Raw genomic sequence first — 22,497 nt, forward strand, 5'->3', positions numbered from 1 at the left:
AGTAGAGGAGAAATGTTCACTAACAGGGATATTAACAAATTTGTGGACATTCGAGAGAAATGAACTTTTTGTGCGTATTGAACATTTCTGGGATATTTTATTTCAGCTCATGAAACATGGAACCAACACTTTACATGTTGCACTTATATTTTTGTTCAGTGTATGTAATCTCCTGAGCTGCTTCCCTAGGCTGCCTTTCAGGCACTGTAGCTATAGCCTAGTTAAGGGTGTGTGTGTTTGTGTGTGTCTGGTACCTACCAGGGTATCTAGCCTTGTAAAGGGAGTATCTGCATGTTATCACAGATAGGTAATTACTTAGCTGGCAAAGCTGACCTCAGGAATGTAGACTTCTCCCTTCCCCCTAACCCCGCCCTTCCCCCTCCCGCTACACCCCTCCCCCTATGCCCTTCTCTCCCATGTCTCCCTTCCCCCGGAACTCATTCACCTTTACCTTCCCCCTGCACTCTTTCACCTTTCCCTTCCCTCCACCCTACACTGGCATCCCCCTACCTCCTTTCTATTACACTCACCCCCTTCCTTCCCTCGCTTCCTCCCTCAACCCCTCCTTGACGGCACACCCCCTCTCTCGTGAGGCTCAAAGTTCACCCCGACGCTTTCACAGAATTCTTAGATTACCTGTAATCTTCTTTTTTTTTTAAAGGAAAGGGAGAAAAAAAACCTGTCGGTACAAGGCTGAATGGAATGGAATTATCAGTGTTTTGGTCATAGCGAAAATGGTATATCGACGGATGAATGTAAAAAGTACACCATTGCACAACACAACAGAGTTTTCCCCAAAGACTGAAAAGCATATCTGGGGAATCAGTTTTCGTCTGCATTTCACAAATTGAGGAATTTGATGACCTCAGTCACTGCAGCTCGGCTCCTTTCCTGACTACTTCTTTCCTGTTACTTGTGATGAGGAGAGTTCTGCTGAAGTCCCAGGCTTACCTCTCATAGTACACTACATAGTACACTACTTTACATAGTACACTACTTTTGACCAGAGCCATATAGGTCCTATAAAGGGAATAGAGTGCCGTTTGAAATTCAGAGAGGTTGGAAAAAGGCTTTATGCTGGCTCTGACACATACTGACTGAGTCACTCTACAAACTGTCCTTGAGCAGAGGGAAACACACTCCTTCTTGCCAGGACTGAACATCAACAGAGGCGAAGCCATGGCAGAGCCGGGCATAGGCCCTGCCAGATTGAACACTGGCCCTCCCAATCAGGATGGCTTAAAATTTTAAAAAATCAATATAAAATTAAATAAATGATTTTGACTTGTTGTTTGTATTGCCTCCTTACTAATCATACATGTTGAAAAATGCAGTAGGAGGTTCCAGGGATATAACTGGCTATATCGTAATTATATGGTACAACTTATTGCAATAGCCATAGATATGGATCATTGTTATATTGTCTGTGGTAATAACAATAGTGGCAGGCTACATACATTGTAGCCTACTTACAACTGTTACAGTCTACCTGTCCCCATGAAAACGAAACAATATACTCTCAAAAGGATAACGTTGATTTAAATGCAGGCCACTTGCACCCAGCCAATAATAACACCTTATAATTTGGTTTCAGTCACTTTAGTCACACGGTCCTGGCTCAAGACGGAAACAAATGATCACACTATGATGACATCTGGGTGAAATCCCACCTGCCTTATATTCTGTATATCAAGGAGATGAGAGCTTGTTTCTGTGTGCTGACTAGCCTAAGCTGGCATTTAAACAAGGTTTAAACTGTCATTTGTGACTGTTCGGTGTATTTCTCTATCAGAAAGAACACTAGTAGTTGTATCTGTCATGTGAATTCATGAGTTATGCTGTTATGTGTTTATTATCTAATATGAATGCCACAACCAAAGTTCCCCCTGGGAACAATAAAGGTATTCTATTTTTTACTCTATTCTATTCTGTGCACATTCATACTACTATGTGGCTGAGAGTACGCTTTTGCATACACACGTTGTGCACACTTGAGGGCTAATCAGGGTAGATACACAAGGAGTCAAGGCAGAGGGTTGAGGGACTGTGTTGCCAAGCAACTTGCAGTTGATTATAAAAACACTTGTGCCATTACATGATAATATGAGCCATCCCAGGACATCAGTGTCCTGATAATGACTAGGTTTTGAGATCATCCATGACCCACTGCCATTCGTTTTTTTACTGATGGTGTAATGCCATGTACCTTTACCAAAATATTGGGCCATGGTCAAGATTATAACATTAGTCTATTAGTCCCTATGTTAGATATGCTTAATGATGTGTATTAATAATTGATAATGTTATTGAAGACTATACAAGCTACAAAAAGCCTTTATAAAATGCCAATAAAAGTGAAATGTGTGTCCAGACTTTCATAGGAAATAGTAACATGTCCAAAGTCATACGTGTTCATTGTCTGGTGGTTTCCAGGTTTACCAAATAGCCTACATGGAAAGAGGAACACAGAAACGCGCGCTTTTTTTTTAACGCAAAGTCACATAGAAGGCTACACAATACCAGTGGCTGGGAGCTGGGAGAGCGCTAGTCAAATCACAACCCCAGTCAGATTCTAAACTGAATTTCCCTGTCTGACGTCAGCTGACTGCCTGCCTTGGCTGTGCTCTTCGCTCCAGACATAGTGCTGCTGCTGAAAAAAATGCTGCTCTCTGTGCCGCCGAGGACAGGATTCAACCCATACAACGGCTACACTAACAGAACCAGTAAAAAGGTAAAGCGATGCTGTATTTTACTCCATCTGAATAATGTGCTATATATGTTATATGTAGGCTATATGCCGGTCTCATTCCTCCTGGATTGTTTCTGGCAGTTAGGTTGCCTGGCTATTAAGCTGCAGTGTCCTTGAAAGTGGACCATTTATGCTACAAAATAACTATAGGCTATTTTGTCGATTTAAAATAGCTTGTAACTCTTGTCTATCCCCCAAACAAGATTGGGAATAGATAATAGAATAGAATACCGGTATAATGCATGGATTTATTGTAGGCTATGCGTCGGGGTGAACGTTAGTGCTCTTCCTCGCTCTGGTCATTGGCACAGAGAAAGTCAATGTACGGATTAAACTTGCGCGGCGAATAGCCTAGATCATTTTTGCGCTCGTTCTCGGGTTTATACCAATGTCTAATTGTTAACTGAACGACCTGAACGTTGGATGTGTCAAATACATTTTTCATCGTGATGAGAGTAAGATCTCTCTTTGAGTAGACCGTAACGTAAGTTAACCAAATAAGTTTATTTAGTGTAAAGATTTACACCACCCCTTGAAATCCAACCTGGTCTCAGAGTATTTCGTATTATTATTTATGTAAATTCGAGATACGCCAATTAAAGGTAAAGGGAAAGGAAACTGAATGTATTCACCTGGAATTAGTATGATATATTATGTTTCGTATGATATGTATTAATTTGTGGCTGTCCATAACTAATTTTGTATGTTATGTTATGAATTTGCAAAACGTATGATATGTTAGCAAGGTGGCTAGGTGGCAAACATTAGCTAGCTGGCTAATGTTAGTTAGACTAGGGGTTAGGCGTTAGGTTTACATTTAGGAGTTAGGTTAAAGGGTTAAGGTTAGGGGTAGGGTAAGGGTTAGCTAAAATTTTTAGGGTTAGGGTTAGCTAACATGCTAAGTAGTTGCAAAGTAGCTAAAAAGTTAGTAGTAGTTGAAAGTATTAGTAGTTAGTAGTAGTTGAAAGTAGTTGAAAAGTTACTAATTAGCTCAAACGCTAAAGTTGTCTGTGTTGAGATTCGTACTCACCTTTGGGTTCCTAGATGTTTGCTTTATACGCCTATCCGTCCACCCCAATGTGTGTAACCATACCAAACATAATACATCATACTAATTTGCATGTCCCGGATTCACATTTACTATGTTACGTCTAGTCTATGAGACCAGGCTGTGAACCCCTATATTGTCCGATGGCTGGTAACATTGGTCAATATAAAACAGTGATTTATAGATATGGAAATATGAATATGCACTGCTGTACATAGTGTAGCCTATTGAAATTGTTCAATTCAATATGCTGATTATTATTTAACATATTTGTAACAACCTAACAGTTTGTAATGATAAATTATATTTTTGGGAAGTTGATAAGATTTTTTTATTTTAAGATGAACATCCAGAAAACAGGAAAAATATAATGATGAAGTTGAATATGGAGTGTTGGATTGGGTGAGATATTACGGGAATTGAAATTAAGAAACGATAAAGCATATATTTTTTTCAAATGTAGCCTAATTGTAAAATTATACATTTTAATAAATTTTTTTGTGATCCTAGTTTTGATCCTGATGCTTTCACATTATGGATGGGGAAAAATGCATGTTTCTTTTGTCAAAAGCATATTCTATTATTCTGCATTGTGAATCTTGGTGCTGACTTGGTGCAACATTGCTGAAATACGCATTGGTAGTGTTCAACTTTCCTGAAACATAACCCTAGCTTCCACCTCCCAGGGCTGTGTTATTCCTTTCCCTGCGTCATGGTTTGCAGGAATTCAGATTGCTCAGATTAATGGCCTGGAATTCCTGGAATTCTGCATGCATCCCAAATGGCACCCTATTCCCTATACAGTGCACTACTCTGCCTTCAAACAATGTGCTCGTGTCAGGATAGAAGGGGTGTCTGCTACTCTGCTTTTGCAAACTCATGCCTTTTTTTTTTTTTTTTTTTTTTGCTCATCGTGAGAGCTCAAACGTCACTCTGAGGGAAAACATGTAAACCCAAGGTCAAGTGGTAAACCCTGCTTTTTTATACCAGGAAAAAAGGGTGGAGGAAAGAGAGGGATTAAGATTTTTTTTCTTTCTTTCTTTCTTCTGCTTTCGATTACGCACCCCTCCCTTCCCGCACCCCTCCCGCACCCCTCCCTTACCCTCCTCTCTTCCCTCCCCCATTTTCTTCTTTTTTCCCTCTCACATACCTTGATTTCTTTGGTTGTTAGGGGTTCAGTTCCCGTGGACAAGGGAGCCACCAGACCTTTCCTCTGTATAGAGTAAAGTGAACCACTTTTCTCAAACCCAATGTGTTTGTCTTATTCATCAGATTGCTCTGTCTCCATTTTCTCTTTCTTCAATGTCTTTTCTGCATATCTGAAACAAACAAAAAAAACGGTTTAGTTTTTTTTTTGTACTTTTGAGTGTAGAGTTGGATCGACTCAGAGAGGGAAGAATGAAGACCCACCTGCCGTCTCTATGTTGTTGAAGAGTTGGTGAGGTTGCAGGTTGAAGTAGAAGCACCAGAAGAGTGCCATCGTTGTGTTTTCCCCCCAAAACCTTTTCTGCACACTGTGGCAGAATACAGTACCAGGCAGCAAACACAGAAAGCTTATACTTTCAGAAACATGATCTTTTCTACCGTGCCTTTGAAAATCTCTTGTGCCAAGCAGGTAGGCCTTTGCTTATTTAGACAGATAAAACGTGTATTTATTTTCGCAGAAATGGAGTGTCATGCAATGTGTGATGTGTTTTGTTGACAGATTTTGAAAATGTGTTTATGGAGAACTGAGTATAAATAGAACTGGGATCATATTTCAGTGGGAGATCAAGTTTTTTTTTCTCTCCTTTGGATCTTCTCCTCAAAAAGCTTTCCTTGCTTCCCTGTGACGATTTGAGAAGGAGGCAAGGAGGGTGGATGTGAGGAATCGAGGAACATATTTTTGAGACTCCAGCTGTGGCCTGAGGTGTGGGAGCAAAACTCCGTCGCTTGCTGTGTACAGTAACATACTGTACATTGTGGAAACATACATCCAATAACCTCCAGGGCTAATACTTACAGTGCTGTAGTTCAGTGAGAGAGGAAAGAACAGCTCAGAGCTATCACCTACACTTAAAATGTCTCTTAAATATGTCCTATTGTGTACTGGAAAAGAATGGAAAGACTGCACTCAGATGGGATATTATCTATATCACTTCCGGCGCCGACAGAGATGGCCGCCTCGCTTCGCGTTCCTAGGAAACTATGCAGTTTTTTGTTTTTTTACGTGTTATTTCTTACACTAGTACCCCAGGTCATCTTAGGTTTCATTACATACAGCCGAGAAGAACTACTGAATATAAGATCAGCGTCAACTCACCATCAGTACGACCAAGAATATGTTTTTCGCGATGCGGATCCTGTGTTCTGCCTTACAACCAGTGTAACGGAGTGGATTACATGCAGCGACCCAAAAAAACGACTCAGAAAAAGAGGGAAACGAAGCGGTCTTCTGGTCAGACTCCGGAGACGGGCACACCGTGCACCACTCCCTAGCATTCTTCTCGCCAATGTCCAGTCTCTTGACAACAAGGTTGATGAAATCCGAGCAAGGGTAGCATTCCAGAGGGACATCAGAGACTGCAACGTTCTCTGCTTCACGGAAACATGGCTAACCAGAGAGACGCTATCCGAAGCGGTGCAGCCAGCGGGTTTCTCCACGCATCGCGCCGACAGAAACGAACATCTTTCTGGTAAGAAGAGGGGCGGGGGCGTATGCCTTATGACTAACGTGACATGGTGTGATGACAGAAACATACAGGAACTCAAATCCTTCTGTTCACCTGATTTAGAATTCCTCACAATCAAATGTAGACCGCATTATCTACCAAGAGAATTCTCTTCGATTATAATCACAGCCGTATATATCCCCCCCAAGCAGACACATCGATGGCTCTGAACGAACTTTATTTAACTCTCTGCAAACTGGAAACGATTTATCCGGAGGCTGCATTCATTGTAGCTGGGGATTTTAACAAGGCTAATCTGAAAACAAGACTCCCTAAATTTTATCAGCATATCGATTGCGCAACCAGGGGTGGAAAGACCCTGGATCATTGTTACTCTAACTTCCGCGACGCATATAAGGCCCTGCCCCGCCCCCTTTCGGAAAAGCTGACCACGACTCCATTTTGTTGATCCCTGCCTACAGACAGAAACTAAAACAAGAGGCTCCCACGCTGAGGTCTGTCCAACGCTGGTCCGACCAAGCTGACTCCACACTCCAAGACTGCTTCCATCACGTGGACTGGGAGATGTTTCGTATTGCGTCAGACAACAACATTGACGAATACGCTGATTCGGTGTGCGAGTTCATTAGAACGTGCGTTGAAAATGTCGTTCCCATAGCAACGATTAAAACATTCCCTAACCAGAAACCTTGGACTGATGGCAGCATTCGTGTGAAACTGAAGGCACGAACCACTGCTTTTAATCAGGGCAAGGTGTCTGGTGACATGACTGAATACAAACAGTGCAGCTATTCCCTCCGCAAGGCTATCAAACAAGCTAAGCGCCAGTACAGAGACAAAGTAGAATCTCAATTCAACGGCTCAGACACAAGAGGCATGTGGCAGGGTCTACAGTCAATCACGGACTACAGGAAGAAACCCAGCCCAGTCACGGACCAGGATGTCTTGCTCCCAGGCAGACTAAATAACTTTTTTGCCCGCTTTGAGGACAATACAGTGCCACTGACACGGCCTGCAACGAAAACATGCAGTCTCTCCTTCACTGCAGCCGAAGTGAGTAAGACATTTAAACGTGTTAACCCTTGCAAGGCTGCAGGCCCAGACGGCATTCCCAGCCGCGCCCTCAGAGCATGCGCAGACCAGCTGGCCGGTGTGTTTACGGACATATACAATCAATCCCTATACCAGTCTGCTGTTCCCACATGCTTCAAGAGGGCCACCATTGTTCCTGTTCCCAAGAAAGCTAAGGTAACTGAGCTAAACGACTACCGCCCCGTAGCACTCACATCCGTCATCATGAAGTGCTTTGAGAGACTAGTCAAGGACCATATCACCTCCACCCTACCTGACACTCTAGACCCACTCCAATTTGCTTACCGCCCAAATAGGTCCACAGACGATGCAATCTCAACCACACTGCACACTGCCCTAACCCATCTGGACAAGAGGAATACCTATGTGAGAATGCTGTTCATCGACTACAGCTCGGCATTCAACACCATAGTACCCTCCAAGCTCGTCATCAAGCTCGAGACCCTGGGTCTCGACCCCGCCCTGTGCAACTGGGTTCTGGACTTCCTGACGGGCCGCCCCCAGGTGGTGAGGGTAGGCAACAACATCTCCTCCCCGCTGATCCTCAACACTGGGGCCCCACAAGGGTGCGTTCTGAGCCCTCTACTGTACTCCCTGTTCACCCACGACTGCGTGGCCACGCACGCCTCCAACTCAATCATCAAGTTTGCGGACGACACAACAGTGGTAGGCTTGATTACCAACAACGACGAGACGGCCTACAGGGAGGAGGTGAGGGCCCTCGGAGTGTGGTGTCAGGAAAATAACCTCACACTCAACGTCAACAAAACTAAGGAGATGATTGTGGACTTCAGGAAACAGCAGAGGGAACACCCCCCATCCACATCGATGGAACAGTAGTGGAGAGGGTAGCAAGTTTTAAGTTCCTCGGCATACACATCACAGACAAACTGAATTGGTCCACTCACACAGACAGCATCGTGAGGAAGGCGCAGCAGCGCCTCTTCAACCTCAGGAGGCTGAAGAAATTCGGCTTGTCACCAAAAGCACTCACAAACTTCTACAGATGCACAATCGAGAGCATCCTGGCGGGCTGTATCACCGCCTGGTATGGCAACTGCACCGCCCTCAACCGTAAGGCTCTCCAGAGGGTAGTGAGGTCTGCCTAACGCATCACCGGGGCAAACTACCTGCCCTCCAGGACACCTACACCACCCGATGCTACAGGAAGGCCATAAAGATCATCAAGGACATCAACCACCCGAGCCACTGCCTGTTCACCCCGCTGTCATCCAGAAGGCGAGGTCAGTACAGGTGCATCAAAGCTGGGACCGAGAGACTGAAAAACAGCTTCTATCTCAAGGCCATCAGACTGTTAAACAGCCACCACTAACATTGAGTGGCTACTGCCAACACACTGTCAATGACACTGACTCTACTCCAGCCACTTTAATAATGGGAATTGATGGGAAATGATGTAAATATATCACTAGCCACTTTAAACTATGCTACCTTATATAATGTTACTTACCCTACATTATTCATCTCATATGCATACGTAGATACTGTACTCTATATCATCGACTGCATCCTTATGTAATACATGTATCACTAGCCACTTTAACTATGCCACTTGGTTTACATACTCATCTCATATGTATATACTGTACTCGATATCATCTACTGTATCTTGCCTATGCTGCTCTGTACCATCACTCATTCATATATCCTTATGTACATATTCTTTATCCCCTTACACTGTGTATAAGACAGTAGTTTTTTTGGAATTGTTAGTTAGATTACTTGTTCGTTATTACTGCATTGTCGGAACTAGAAGCACAAGCATTTCACTACACTCGCATTAACATCTGCTAACCATGTGTATGTGACAAATAAAATTTGATTTGATTTGATATCACCTTATTACAATACATTCTAAAGGCTCTACGTGCTTATAATGATATATAGAGCATTGTATATTTAGGTAATAATGTGTAAACCATGTGATTTTAAAAGTAAGGTTTTCCTAGCCTGGTGTTGCATCCAGTCTGCTTGTGCTATAAGCCAACTCCTCTCTATGTTCGATGCCTAAGATGTTTGGCTTGCCAATGGTAGAAGTGTCGCCTACAGCACATACAAACAGTATGGGGCAAGACTAGGAGTTTCCCAGTACTCACTAGGTCATATTTAAAGGAAAACTCCACCCAAAAACAATATTTTGATATTTGTCTCATTAGTCCATTGTTGATTTTTTTATTGTATTTATTTAATTGAACCGTTATTTAACTAGGCAAGTCAGTTACGAACAAATTCTTATTTACAATGACGGCCAACTCCGGCCAAAGCCTAACCCGGACGACGCTGGGCCAATTGTGCGCCGCCCTATGGGACTCCCAATCAAGGCCGGTTGTGATACAGCCTGGACTATATCAACAATGGACTAATGAAACAAATACCAAAAGATAGTTCTCGGGTGGAGTTTTCCCTCTAATCCTTCATTGTCTTGAGAGACACATTCTTTAGTCTGTGTTCCGGTACTAATTGAGGCTTTTAGGAATGTGGAGAACGTGAAAACGGCCGTAGAAAAGAAACCCCCTCTGTCTTACCCCCAATTCTGAGGGTAACTAACTAACACAAACATTTGTTTATGGCGTGGGAATGCAAAGAAATAATTTAACTCCACATTCTAATGCTGCTGCTGTCTGTAAGGAGCAGTGAGAACAAACATGTAGGAGGCTGTGTGTTTACAGTAGGGGAACAGGACAGGAAGGACTTCCATCAGATGCCAGTGTGGGTCAAACTCAGTGCAGTGATCCAAGAGTGCATATAAGAGCACACATTGTTCACACAATGCTGCAAAACCAACCTACCGGTAGCTACCGAATGGTAATGACTCAAGATTTGTGATTCATTAGCATGTTCAGAAACAAATGAAAGATGGACTACACACACTGACTGCACACATTGCAGCACATTAGCTTCCCCTATGTATATTTGGGATGTACCTAGTTACAGCTAGTGTATGCACCTATACATCATGGAAATTCCACAAATTCATTTATTCATACCAATGCTATTAATCATGCACTGTGTTTTGTTTGTTCTTTATCCAACCAGGTGAATCCCATTGAGATATCAATCTCTTTTTCATGGGAGCCCTTCTGTACTGTTTGGTAGAACAGAACACCTGGAGCTGGCAGGCAGGCCGCAGACAGGCAGACAGGCAGACAGGCAGGCCGCAGACAGGCAGGCATGCAGACAGGCAGACAGGCAGGCCGCAGACAGGCAGACAGGCAGACAGGCAGGCCGCAGACAGGCAGACAGGCAGACAGGCAGGCCGCAGACAGGCAGGCATGCAGACAGGCAGATAGGCAGACAGGCAGACAGGCAGGCCGCAGACAGGCAGGCATGCAGACAGGCAGACAGGCAGACAGGCAGGCCGCAGACAGGCAGACAGGCAGACAGGCAGACAGGCAGGGCAGACAGGCAGACAGGCAGACAGGCAGACAGGCAGGCCAGACAGGCAGACAGGCAGACAGGCAGACAGGCAGGCCGCAGACAGGCAGACAGGCAGACAGGCATGCAGACAGGCAGACAGGCAGACAGGCAGGCCGCAGACAGGCAGGCATGCAGACAGGCAGGCAGGCAGACAGGCAGGCAGGCAGGCAGGCAGGCAGGCAGGCCGTAGACAGGCAGGCAGGCAGGCCGCAGGCAGGCAGACAGGCAGACAGACAGGCAGGCAGGCAGGCAGGCCGCAGACAGGCAGGCAGACAGGCAGACAGACAGGCAGACAGGCAGGCAGGCAGGCAGGCAGGCAGGGCAGGCAGGCAGACAGGCAGACAGACAGACAGGCAGGCAGGCAGGCAGGCAGGCCGCAGACAGGCAGGCAGGCCGCAGGCAGACAGGCAGGCAGGCAGGCAGGCAGGCAGGCAGACAGGCAGGCAGGCCGCAGGCAGACAGGCAGGCAGGCAGGCCGCAGACAAGCAGGCAGGCCGCAGGCAGACAGGCAGGCAGGCAGGCCGCAGATAGACAGGGAGGCAGACAGGCAGATAGACAGAGACAAACAGCAAACAGACAGACAGGCAGGCAGATGGGAGCCTGGTGGGTGTGGATCCATCTCATTCTCTGGTTCTCTGCCATCTTCCTTGTCTCAGAACGAGCAGAGCAGAGCAGCCTTAATGAGACAGTACCTTCTGACTGGAGAGCACATGAGAGGGATTAGTGCCTTCCGCTAGCAAGCTCCCCAATTATCTCCCCAATTAGATAGGCTTCAATGGCCCAGGCCCCATCCATCCATCCCCATTCATCCATCCATCACATAGATCCAGACAGGTCTCGTCCAACAGCATACAGCTCTATTTAGCACCAGTGCCAGGCTCCATCCTCTATCAAGCAGCGCACCAATCCTTTAGCCAGGCCCAGGCCACATCTATCCAGCCGCATCATCCATCCAACACACAAATCCAGACAGGCCTCATCTAGACCTAGGCCCCATCCAGCATACAGATTATATCTACCACCAGGCTTCATACAGCTCCATTCTGTACCATACAGATTCTATAGCCAACACCCAGACCCAGCTCCATCCATTCACCAGCCACATACAGATCCCAGTACCCAGGCAGGTGGATCCCTCCTGATAGGGTTTACATGCAGGCTGGTATGCTGGGAGTGAAGGCAAGAGCTAGCCACAGGGAGAGGTCGCGGTTGTGGGAAAACAAACAATGTGCTGCCCTGCTACTGATGCTGAAAAGAGGCAGATTAGAGGTGTAGAATGGGTATGGTGAATGAATGGGCTCTGTGAGAGTAACAACAGTGATTAATGACAGGGTGGTAAAACTCCTATGGAGGGGTTCAAGGCTGCGTGCTGCTGGGTGTTGTGAAGGCCATGATGAATGCAGAACTGTGGAAAAACAGACAGAGTGGTATAGCAGTAGAGCAGTGGTTTGGGAAGGATGTAAATTGTTAGAGAGAGAGGAGGAGGAGGAGAAAAAAGGGGAAAAAAGAAGAAGAGGAACTGTTTCATTAGAGCGGGTTACCAATCACACTTGCAGGAAACAATGGGCCAGCTAGTTGGACACCATTAGGTCAGCACTGGAGCAGAGTGGAGCGGAGTGGGAGGTGACTACTGAGGGCTGGAATCAAGCTCATTCGGGCTACTTTAGAGACACTAGGCGCTTTCCAGTTTTTCCTGTGTCTAATATGCTCTCATTTTCGACCGATCTGACCACATCGATTCACAGGGGGACTGTTATAGGTTAAAACAGTAACTGATTTCCCCTCCAAAGCAGTGTCAGCTCAGTATTGATATAAATTGAGTTGTGGCTGTAGCAGCCCTGCAGAGTGCCGACTCGACTGAAATGTGATTCGTGCAAGGAGTCCTCTGTCTAGATGTGTATCCATGGTCTGGTGTTTATAGGTCATGATGGTAATGTTTTATGTTATTACTGCCCCCATTAGCAGACCATAGTAGCCTTACACTGAAAGCCTATCTAGCAGACAGTTAAGTACACTGAAATCCTATCTAGCAGACAGTTAAGTACACTGAAATCCTATCTAGGAGGCAGTGTAGTGAAATAACCAAATTGCTATTGATTTCGCAGCCCTGGCCCCGGATTTGTAGGGTACTATATTGACATGTTGCCCTTTGCTTAACCACCCACTGTAACAGGTTATCCTGCTAATTGTTTCCTGAATAGATTTTTGTAGATTAGGTTACACTCTAGATAAATATAAATCGCTGGATCATGAACAGCCTGGAGAGTTGACTGATAACAGCCCAGATGTGATCTAATGGACGTGCCTATTCAGGACTGTCGAGGAGTGTAGCATTTTACTGTGACAGATTGGGGTGCAAATCTTGGTTTCCTGCACATTTTAGCCAAAGCCTATAGGCATAATGTCTCAAGCAAGGTTAGCCTACTCATCATGCCAATTGGTTTTTACCAAACCACCTCCCTTACATCCTCACCAAATGTCTAATCTCACCCATAATCAAATCTTGCATACATGCTAGCCAGCGACTGCCCAATGTAATCATATCCTGTTTCTGATGTCATATCCTGTCTCTGCCTCGCTCCAGCCGACGTATGTGTCTTCCAGCCACCAGATGGCTCTACCCAGCCCCAACCACACCACCACCAGCAGCAGCAGTAACGGCAGCCTCAGCGCAGAGCAGCTGAGCAAAACTAACCTCTACATCCGCGGCCTCCACCCGGGAACCACAGACCAGGACCTGGTCAAACTGTGTCAGCCGTGAGTAACTCATCAACAAATCACTCCGCCACCACACGTCTCAGTGAATCTATGGCTCTGTGTAAAATGAACGAACTGTGGTGGAAGAGAATAGTGAGAGAGGAAATTGTGTTAATGGGGATAGACAGGGCCTGAAATAATGCTTGAGCTTAAAAGGGCAAGAAGCGGGTGCACCTTTCACAAGTGTCTCACCAGTCAGTGGCCTGTGGACAGATCAACTGGAAGGTTTCAGGCAGGCACAACTGAGGGCAGACTTTCCAACAGCTAGCTTACTTAGCACGTTTTGCCTCTCTCCCTGGCGCTTCCTCTCTGTATGATGGTCTTGCCATCACCAGAGAATGGGCTCACTCAGCTTCCAGTGGTCTGAGTGGTTGGTATCTCCGCATTCAATTAAATCATATGATTACAGCATTTCCAATATGCATTAGACACACGGCAGTGGTAACCAGAACTGTCATGCCAGAGCCACTTGGTCTGTGTCTGTTCGATCTTCCATGAAACACCAAATGAAAAAGCTCGTTGGGTGAAGATGAAGGAGTTGGCTGCCCATCATTGAATACTGGAGCCTGAGGAGAAACGAAACAGTAGAACGAGTGAGACGTCAAGATAGATGCTGAGGGAAGGAAGGAGAAAGAGGAGGGGGAGGGAGAGGGAAGGAGAGATTAAATGGGGAGAAAGTGAATGAAGGAGAGAGAGAGAGTGTGGGAAGTAAGAGAGGGAGAGGAAGGGAATCAGATGGAGAGAAAGCGAGAGAGAATGCAAGAGGGAGGGGGAAGGAGAGAAGCAGAGTGAATGAGGCTTGCTATTTTCCAGCTGTCTAGAAGATATGGCTCATACGAGGCTGCCCAAACCCACAGGAAACCCTGAGCCCAGGGGAAAGGGAAATACAAACAAGGCCAGTGGCATGAAGAGGGGGATGGAGAGAGACAGCGGGAGAGAGAGGGGGATGGAGGGAGAGGGGGAATTAGGCGGAGGAATGTAGGGAGTTAAGGTTTTCTGTGTGAGGTGGTATGTGGGTAGTTCTGCTGTTACAGAGTAGATACAATCACTGCATTTGCTTGTGAGTAGAGGAGGGCATTAAACAAGGCGTACGGTTTTGTATACCATTGTTGAGATGAAAATATGCTTTGTTAAAAATAGGCAATAAGAATGGATGGCGCTATGCAAGGTCTACTCTACTGTCCACTGAGTGTACAAAACATTAGGAACACTTGCTCTTTCCATGACATAGACTGACCAGATGAATCCAGGTGAAAGCTATGATCCCTTATTAATGTCACTTGTTAAATCCACTTCAATCAGTGTAGGTGAAGGGGAGGAGACAGGTTAAAGAAGGACTTATAAGCCTGGAGACAATTGAGACATGGATTGTGTATGTGTCCCATTCAGAGGGTGAATGGGCAAGACAAAAGATTTATTTGCATTTGAACAGGGTATGGTAGCAGGTGCCAGGCGCACCGGTTTGTGTCAAGAACTGCAACACTGCTGGTTGACGCTCAACAGTTTCCTGCGTGTATCAAGAATGGTCCACCACTCCGAGGACATCTAGCCAACTTGACACAACCGTGGGAAGCATTGGAGTCAACATGGGCCAGCATCCCTGTGGAACGCTTTCGACACCTTGTAGAGTCCATGCCCTGATGACTGTTCTGAGGGCAAAGGGGGTACAACTCAATATTAAGAACGTGTTCCTAATGTTTTGTCCACTCAGTGTATGTAACTATAGAGAGCTTGGCAATACAGGGAAGAACATGAATAAAGTGACGAAGTGAAAACCACAGGAAACATGAATTTGACATAACTAACGAACTAACTAACTAACTAACTGCCAGTTGCTCCATGTGAAGCGAGGAGCTTTGAGCTCTGATGGGGGTATCACACCTGGGTTCAAATAGTATGTTAAATCCTTTAAATACTTACTCTGTGCTTGATTAGGCTTTCCTGGTGCAAAGAAATCAATGGATAAGTTTCATAAATACCAACCTTGCTCATCCGGCTCAAAACTGACATGCTTAATCAAACGCTCAAATTATTTGAAGGAAAACAAATACCGTTTGAACCCAGGCCTGGGGGTTATGGAAGGGAGGTTGTTCTGCCTCCTAGCCCCAGCAGCACACCCTCTTTGGGTGGCTGGTTCTGGCCTGGCTCTAGCTGACTATGGGTGCAATGCTAGACACTGTACTCTCTGCTCTCTCACACATGACGGAGTCTCCTGCCCCTCCAACCTCCCTCTCTCCACACCATATAGCCACAGGGTTAGACCTCCCAGCTGAATGCACTAGTAGATGGGCATCTCTCCATTGCACAATTAAGGAGGCCAGCAAATACTGTACTGTACACAACTAGTACCCAGGAGGAGAGAGAGAGAGAGAGCTTGTAGCAATCTTTCCCTCATGCAGTATTCTATGGGGATATCCATAGTTCAACTAAGGAGGCCTGCAAATGCGATATAATGCCCAGAACAGAGAGCTAGTAGCAACCAGTTTCCCCCATGCTGTTGTCCTATTCTAGGGATTGCTTTTCATTTGCACACAGAACAGTACTATCCATAAATAATGTTACTAGAAAACAGTGGATATGTTATGCCAAAGCACAATGTATTTGTTGGCATAATGTATTTGATGGCATAATGTATTTGATGGCATAATGTATTTGATGGCATAATGTATTTGATGGCATAATGTATTTGATGGCATAATGTATTTGATGGCATAATGTATTTGATGGCATAATGTATTTGATGGCATAATGTATTTGATGGCATAATGTATTTGATGGCATAATGTATTTGATGGCATAATGTATTTGATGGCATAATGTATTTGATGGCATAATGTATTTGATGGCATAATGTATTTGATGGCATAATGTATTTGATGGCATAATGTATTTGATGGCATAATGTATTTGATGGCATAATGTATTTGATAATGTATTTGATGGCATAATGTATTTATTTGATTTGGCATAATGTATTTGATGGCATAATGTATTTGATGGCATAATGTATTTGATGGCATAATGTATTTGATGGCATAATGTATTTGATGGCATAATGTATTTGATGGCATAATGTATTTGACGGCATAATGTATTTGACGGCATAATGTATTTGATGGCATAATGTATTTGACGGCATAATGTATTTGACGGCATAATGTATTTGACGGCATAATGTATTTGATGGCATAATGTATTTGATGGCATAATGTATTTGATGGCATAATGTATTTGACGGCATCCTGCATAGATCAGCAAACATAACATGAAACACTAATGTTACATTAGAGGTCATATGGGACAAGTTTGCTTTAGAGCATATTGACTGTATGGCAGAGAATGTCCTTTAGCTAATTCAAATCTCTAAAGTTGTTTGGAATTGTAGTCACCAGTGTAATATATGCAGAATAGCTTCATTTCCTGTTAGGTTTTAGTAGCCTGTTTTTGGAAGATGCCAGTTGGAGGAACATGTGTATAGAAAGAGCAGGGGACACCTGTCCGGTCTGTCTCTGTTAGTAGGTTGAGAAACCATGAGAGGATTTTCAAAACAACACCCGTCTCCTTAAACAAGTGTGTGATGTTCATGTGCTGTAGTAAAACAAAAAGTTCAAGGGCAGCCCTTACTCCTTTGGTTCGTGTGTGCCTGTGCTCTGTTGTAAAGCCAGGGGGGTATGCTAGGGAGATAGAGTGTTAGCTAGACCCAGAGAGAGGCTCTGTTCTGGGCATTGTGTTAGCTAGCAGAGTGAGAGAGAAAGTGTTGCTGTGGATCCCAGCCAGCCAGCCATGCAGGGGTTGCTTGTACAGCACAGAACAGCACAGCCAAGGCAAGGAGAGTGAGATCAGGTTACAGAACATACACATGCCTTAGAGAGATGCAGGGAGCTGATATCCTGCTTCTGCAGTGTTGGTGCAGAAACAGGGGAGATTGTAAAGCTAGGTCTACAGTACAAATAATTAATAGAAGGCAATGTACAAGCCCAATATGTTCCTCCTGGAACAAAGATGATAAAGACAAGACTTCTACATATACAGTGAGCTCCAAAAGTATTGGGACAGTGAAAAAAAAAAATTTCAACATTTTTCTTTTTTTGGGGGCGGGGATTTGTAATGATACAATGACTATGAGGTTAATAAAGTGTAGACTGTCAGATTTAATTTGAGGGTATTTCCATATCGAGTGAACCGTTGAGAAATTACAGCACTTTTTCTTACACAGTCCCTGTCACGGATCCCCTCCGGAACTTTCATCCCGCACACCTGTCCCCTATTATCACTGATTAGTACTTGTATAAGTGTGTCCTTGGTTTACCATTGTCCGGTTGATTATTGTTACAATGTCCATTCTTTTGTGTGAGTACCTGTGCTGAGTGTTTTGGCTTTCATGCCATTGTGGATTGCGCAGATAATTACTAATCATTGTGCGCTTGTGTTATTTATTCGAGGTACTCCTCACTCTTTTGTTTGGGTTTCAACCCTGTGTTTTGTGTGGTCTTTGTCCCCGTGCCTTTACACGGCACGCCGTAATTTGGGTATAATTTTTAAAAAACTATTAAGCATTCCTGCGCCTGTCTCCCGACCCTTCATACTAGTTTTTTGGTACCAAAAGTATTGGGACAAATTCACTTATGCGTATTAAAGTTGTACAAAGTTTAGTATTTGGTCCCATATTCCTAGCACGCAATGATTAGATCAAGCTTGTGATTTTACAAACTTGTTGAATGCATTTCCTGTTTGTTTTGGTTGTGTTTCAGTTTATTTTGTGCCCAATAGAAATGAATGGCAAATAATGTCATTGTATCAGTTTAAATCCAAAGTGCTGGAGTACAGAGCCAAAACCACAAATGTTTCACTGTCCCAATACTTTTGGAGATCACTATTTCCAACTACAACAACATAATTAGCAATCATGCATTGGGTCATTTGTTATAAGCTAGGTCTATAATATGCATTAATAGACAGCATGTACAGCCCCTATATGTTCCTCCTGGGAAGAAGATAATTAGGTCAGATGAGTAAGATAGAAATGTACGGCTGCCAGGGAAACAGAGATCGTATTGGTATATTTATGTTTAGTACTACACAGTGTGTCATGTAGTATTGCTTATCTACAATCTCAGGAAATACAACCGTACACCAACACTCCATTTCAGTGTGCTCTGCCTTGAGATGACACTGTTAGGGTGAGCCTCATAGACAATGATGGAGTGATGTTGGATTGAGTAGGATGTTGGCATCCTCATGGGAATCCCTCCACCGATTCTACCCCCCCCATGCCTTTATAATACCTCCACCCTGCCAACTTTACTAATGTGATATGACGTTAGTGATGGTCTGTACGCAGCAGAAGCGTTGCTTGGTCCCCAGAAACCCTGACCATCCATCCACCTTTGTGTTTTCCAGGTATGGGAAAATTATGTCCACTAAAGCCATCCTGGACAAGACCACCAACAAATGCAAAGGTGAGGAGAGATACACCCACCCAAACACACTCACAAACAAACACACTCACACCTACAGTACACGCAGATGTATGTCACGATCAGCTCAAACATGACTTGCAGACATCCCAGAGAGCCTCTGTCTGTTTCTTCTCAACGGGTGTTTCCGTGATGTGACCCAGAACGTGGGCAGCGTCGCGTTGGTTACATGCAGGAACTCCACATCTGGCCACAGTAGAAGGATAGACTATATTCTCCTAAACCTGCCTCCACCACAGAGGTTCTGTTCTGTAGCGTTATCCTAAACCTGCCTCCACCACAGAGGTTCTGTTCTGTAGCGTTATCCTAAACCTGCCTCCACCACAGAGGTTCTGTTCTGTAGCGTTATCCTAAACCTGCCTCCACCACAGAGGTTCTGTTCTGTAGCGTTATCCTAAACCTGCCTCCACCACAGAGGTTCTGTTCTGTAGTGTTATCCTAAACCTGCCTCCACCACAGAGGTTCTGTTCTGTAGCGTTATCCTAAACCTGCCTCCACCACAGAGGTTCTGTTCTGTAGCGTTATCCTAAACCTGTCCACAGTGCAGTAGTGGAGAGATTCTGTTCTGTCATATTATCCTTAACCTGTCTGCTGTTTCAGCCCCATTCAATGCTTACCTGCACAGGACCTGCATGATTTGAGGTGTCATGGCCATAGGTAGATACTGTATCTATCTCTATGTTCATGCCTAAGGACAGGTGGTTTTCATTATCATGTTACCTGGCAAGGAATAACCCTGGTCCCTAGTTACAGTCTATAGTTTAACTTTTTTTCGTGGTCAGGTCACATAGTCCTAGTCAGAAAACTCCCTGCCCTAGGCCTGTTGCCATAGTATGTACTTCTCAGTGTCACAACTCAAAGTATATTTGTCTGTCGTTGTCCCTGCAGGCTATGGCTTTGTTGACTTTGACAGTCCGTCCGCGGCACAGAAAGCAGTGACAGCATTGAAAGCTGGTGGAGTCCAGGCTCAGATGGCTAAGGTAAGATGTCTACTCTCTCTCTCTCTCTCTCTCTCTCTTTCTCTCTAGCTCTCCCTGTCTCTATATCGCTCCCCCCTTTCTGAGAGCAGAGCTCTCCTTGTTGTGGTTGTTCTTTTGTCTTTGTGTGGTGACCCTTGAGAGAGTAGTGTGTTGACCAATTAAGCCCATCGGTGTGTGTATGTGTGCCTGCGCTTGCCTGCGTGAGTGTTTTACAGAGGTGCTCAGGGAGTGTGTCCCAGGCAGGCAGCTCCTGCTCCCTCAGCAACCTGTACAAAGGGCTAGCCTGTTCTCCCTGGTGGAGGGAGGCAGGAGGCTGAGTCACTGTCTGAGCAGCTCTCTCCCCAGCCTCCCCAGCCCAGTACCAGGGCCCAATGCCCAGCCACGAGCCTTGTCACACCGGCTGGCCTCTCGGCAAACTCTCAAACCACACATTTGGCATCCGCAAACACTCACACACAGACTGCTTCAACCTCAGGCCCGCACCATCTCTGACACACACTAAACGTACACTTGGCAACTACACACACACACATACAGTCCGTCCATGGCACAGAAACACACACACAGCCCACAGGATCAGAACGAGGCAGATGCGAATTTCACCAGAAATGACTCACAACACATTTGGCAACCACGCATGCACGCACACACAAACTGCTCCAACCTCAGCCCCACACCATCTCTGACACACACTTAACTTACACTTGGCAACTACACACACACACACACACACACACACACACACACACACACACACACACACACACACACACACACACACACACACACACACACACACACACACACACACAGGATCAGAACAGAGCAGATGACATTTCACCAGAATGACTCACAATGAGTCAGAAATGTGTCTGGGTAGGTATCAGCCAAGGTTGTAAACCTCCCGATGAACACCAGACATATATACAGACTGAAATATGGGTTATTCAGTATGTGAGAACACTTGTGAATGTCAGTAATCCAGCACGAATGGAGATCAGCTTCCCAGCTAACAATTCTAGGGAGAGAGAACATTTTTGTAATGTTACCCATAATGTTCCCCTAACGTTTGAGTGGTCCAGTTCTCCGTTAGTCAGGGGAACATTTTATCTATTGCTTCTGAGTGGCGCAGCGTTCTAAGGCACTGCGTTGTAGTGTTAGAGGCGTCACTACAGACCCTAGTTTGATTCTGGGCTGTATCACAACCGGCCATGATCGGGAGTCCCATAGGGTGGGGCACAATTGGTCCAGCATCGTCCGGGTTAGGGCTGGGGTAGGCTGTCATTGTAAATAAGAATTTGTTCTTAACTGGCTTGCCTAGTTAAAGAAAGGTTGGAGAAAAATAAATCTATGCTAGCAAAAACGTTCTGAGAACCTTTTTAGCATATTTTGGTGTTAACGTTAGGAGAACATTCCCTTAATGTCAAGAATAACTTATCTACAATGTGGTTATAATGTTCTCAGAATATACAACATTAATGTTCTAGACACGTTGAATGGGACATTGCTGCAACATTCATGTGTCCAGTTGTCTGAGGGTTCGAAAAAATATTCCATCAAGGTCCCATCAAACATATACAGGACAGGGATGCCATCTTCTCCAAATATAAGATATGAATGTTCTAGAGACCATTCATGAGAACATTGCAAGAACAAGCTGGTGTCCAGTTTTCGGGGGGGGGTTGGGAGAATATTCCATCAACGTCACATCAAACATACACAAAACATGGTTGCCATGTTCTCAGAATATAAGACATGAATGTTCTAGACAGGTTTTATGAGAACATTGAAAGAACATTCTGGTTTTCCAGTTTCCAGGCCTTGTTACTGTTTCCAAGCTTATGGGTTTGTAGCTTCAACCCCGCAGGACACACGCACACTAACACACACCAACGGATTAATGGCCTGCTGAATGTTGTTTTCTCTTTTCTCTTGATTAGTTTGTTAATTTCCATATTATGTCTAACTCTGAGAATCTACCCAGGGCTGAAAATAGCCCATATTAATATATGTACCCTTAGAAATAAGGTTCATGACATCAATAACTTGCTAACGTCACATAACATTCATATATTAGCCATTTCTGAGACTCACTTAGATCATTCCTTTGACGATACAGCAGTAGCAATACAAGCAAATAACATCTAAGAGACAGGAATGCTCATGGGGGAGGTGTTGCTGTATATATTCAGAGCCGTATCCCTGTATTGCTTAAAGAAGATCTCATGCCAATTGTTATTGAAGTGCTGTGGTAGGTAGCAGGTTCATTTGCCTCGTCTAAAGA

General features: G+C 44.8%; 1 protein-coding gene across 1 annotated transcript in view; it reads left to right on the forward strand.

Moving 5' to 3' along the window:
* Positions 1-2,599: 2,599 nt before the first annotated feature.
* LOC112221721 (RNA-binding motif, single-stranded-interacting protein 2-like) overlaps positions 2,600-22,497 on the forward strand; it is a 36,350-nt gene continuing 16,452 nt past the window's right edge. The window contains exons 1-4 of the mRNA XM_042303683.1: positions 2,600-2,731; positions 13,584-13,756; positions 19,157-19,215; positions 20,122-20,213. Of these exons, the coding sequence (XP_042159617.1) occupies positions 2,660-2,731; positions 13,584-13,756; positions 19,157-19,215; positions 20,122-20,213 (396 nt within the window). The 5' untranslated portion in view covers positions 2,600-2,659. The remainder of the gene's footprint in view (positions 2,732-13,583; positions 13,757-19,156; positions 19,216-20,121; positions 20,214-22,497) is intronic.

Source organism: Oncorhynchus tshawytscha, linkage group LG22 (assembly GCF_018296145.1).
Source record: "Oncorhynchus tshawytscha isolate Ot180627B linkage group LG22, Otsh_v2.0, whole genome shotgun sequence".
NCBI classification, from domain to species: domain Eukaryota; kingdom Metazoa; phylum Chordata; class Actinopteri; order Salmoniformes; family Salmonidae; genus Oncorhynchus; species Oncorhynchus tshawytscha.